General features: G+C 39.5%; 1 protein-coding gene across 1 annotated transcript; it reads left to right on the top strand.

Annotated features, from left to right (window-relative positions):
• The first annotated feature begins 233 nt into the window (after positions 1 to 233).
• LOC141686191 (putative mitochondrial protein AtMg00310) lies at positions 234 to 1,046 on the top strand. The gene has a single exon (XM_074491241.1). The coding sequence runs from the start codon at positions 234 to 236 to the stop codon at positions 1,044 to 1,046; it is 813 nt and encodes a 270-aa protein (XP_074347342.1).
• The last annotated feature ends 786 nt before the right edge of the window (positions 1,047 to 1,832 follow it).

The raw sequence follows: 1,832 nt of genomic DNA, 5'->3' as shown, positions 1-1,832 counted from the left end.
TTTTCAGTCGCAATGTTCAGCAGGAAACCAAGTCAGCAGTTTTAGAAGTCCTTCATTTTCATGAGGCTGATTCGAACGTCCAGTACCTTGGGTTACCAAATTGTATGCATAGAAATAAAACTGCTGTACTAGACTATCTGAAGGACCGAGTTCGTGACAGGATTCAAAGTTGGGATAATGGTTTATTAAATAAAAGTGGCAAGTAAATTCTTCTTAAGACAGTAGCACAATCTATGCCCAATTATGCAATGTTTGTCTTCTTATTGCCAACTGAAATGTGTAAGCAGATAGAAAATATGATGTGCAAATATTGGTGGAAGTCCGGTAAGAAAGAAAAGGGTATTCATTGGATGAGTTGGGAGAGAATGGATGTTTCAAAATCTCATGGGGGTATGGGGTTTAGACATTTACATGAGTTTAATATTGCTCTTTTGGGAAAACAAGGCCGACAATTGGTTACACATCCGAACAGTTTAGTTGCAAGGATTTTTAAAACAAAGTACTTTCCAGGGGATAGTTTCCTTACTGCTAATCTGGGTACAAGTCCAAGCTTCATATGGAGAAGTATCCTTTTAGCTCAACAGATTCTAAGGCAAGGACTGAGTCGAAGGGTGGGTGATGGAAGTACAGTAAAAATAAAGAATGAGCCTTGGCTCCCTGATGAAGACAATCCATACATTACGACTGAAACTGCAAAAATAGAAAATCACACAGTTTCAGCCCTGATGGTTCCAAATGAAAGAAAGTGGGATGAGGACCTAGTGAAGGATGTTTTTAATCAGCGAGATGCAAATCTTATACTGGCTACGCCTCTTTCAGAAAATAGTCGAGACAGTTGGTTCTGGAGGAAGGACAAGCTAGGGAATTACCCGTTTAAGATGCCGTATATCTTAATCCAGGAATCAAAACCGCTGGTAAATCAATGTGGCAACACAAGGTTCTGGAAACGAGTTTGGAATTTGTCAGTGCCTCCTAAAGCCAAGAATTTTATGTGGAGAGCTATTATGGGATGTCTTTCTACGAAAGATATGCTACGCATAAAATAAGTTAACGTGAACGTAGCTTGTGCTCTGTGTAACATGGATGTTGAAAGTACAACTCATGTTTTAATAAACTGTTCTTTTACCGGGTTTTGTTGGGAGAAGATGAACATAAACCGTGACACTACTGTTCATAAATCTTTCTCTGAGTGGGCTATAAATGTTTATGACTCCTGGAATGCAGAAAATAGACAGCTTGGAGCAATGCTATGTTGGACAATATGGAAATGCAGAAATGATTTAATCTGGAATCAACAATATATGGAAGTTCAAGAAGCTAGAGTTTCAGCTAGAGTGGGTCTTAGTCAGTGGAAAGAAGCTCAGGACAAACATTTCGATCGTTCATGGGGTCTGTTACACCCAGACGACGGTAGTGAGCTGTGGACTCCTCCAAAAGAAAATGAGACTAAGATAAATACTGATACTGCCGTTTTTGAATCTTCAAATTGATACACTTATGCGTTTGCTGCACGAAACAACAAGGGAGAGCTGATAGAAGCAAGGTCTAGCTGCAAAGAAGGGTATACTAAACCAGAGTGTGCTGAAGTCATGGGTATTAGAGAAGCCCTAAGTTGGATCAAATCCAAAAATCTATCAAAGGTCATAGTCGAAACAGATTGTCTCGCGGCTGTCCAGGCAATTCGAGGCAGTGCAAAAATGTTCTCTTATTTTGGGATGCTAGTTCAGGAGTGCAAAAATCTCTTGAAGGAAGTAGAAGACAAGTGTATAGTCCTTGATTTTGTAAAGCGATCTGCGAATAACTTAGCACATGTATTTGTAAGTTGTAGTTAT

Source organism: Apium graveolens, chromosome 9 (genome assembly GCF_009905375.1).
Source record: "Apium graveolens cultivar Ventura chromosome 9, ASM990537v1, whole genome shotgun sequence".
NCBI lineage: Eukaryota > Viridiplantae > Streptophyta > Magnoliopsida > Apiales > Apiaceae > Apium > Apium graveolens.
The sequence above is the reverse complement of the archived record's forward strand: the minus strand, read 5'-3'. Positions and strand labels throughout refer to the sequence as shown.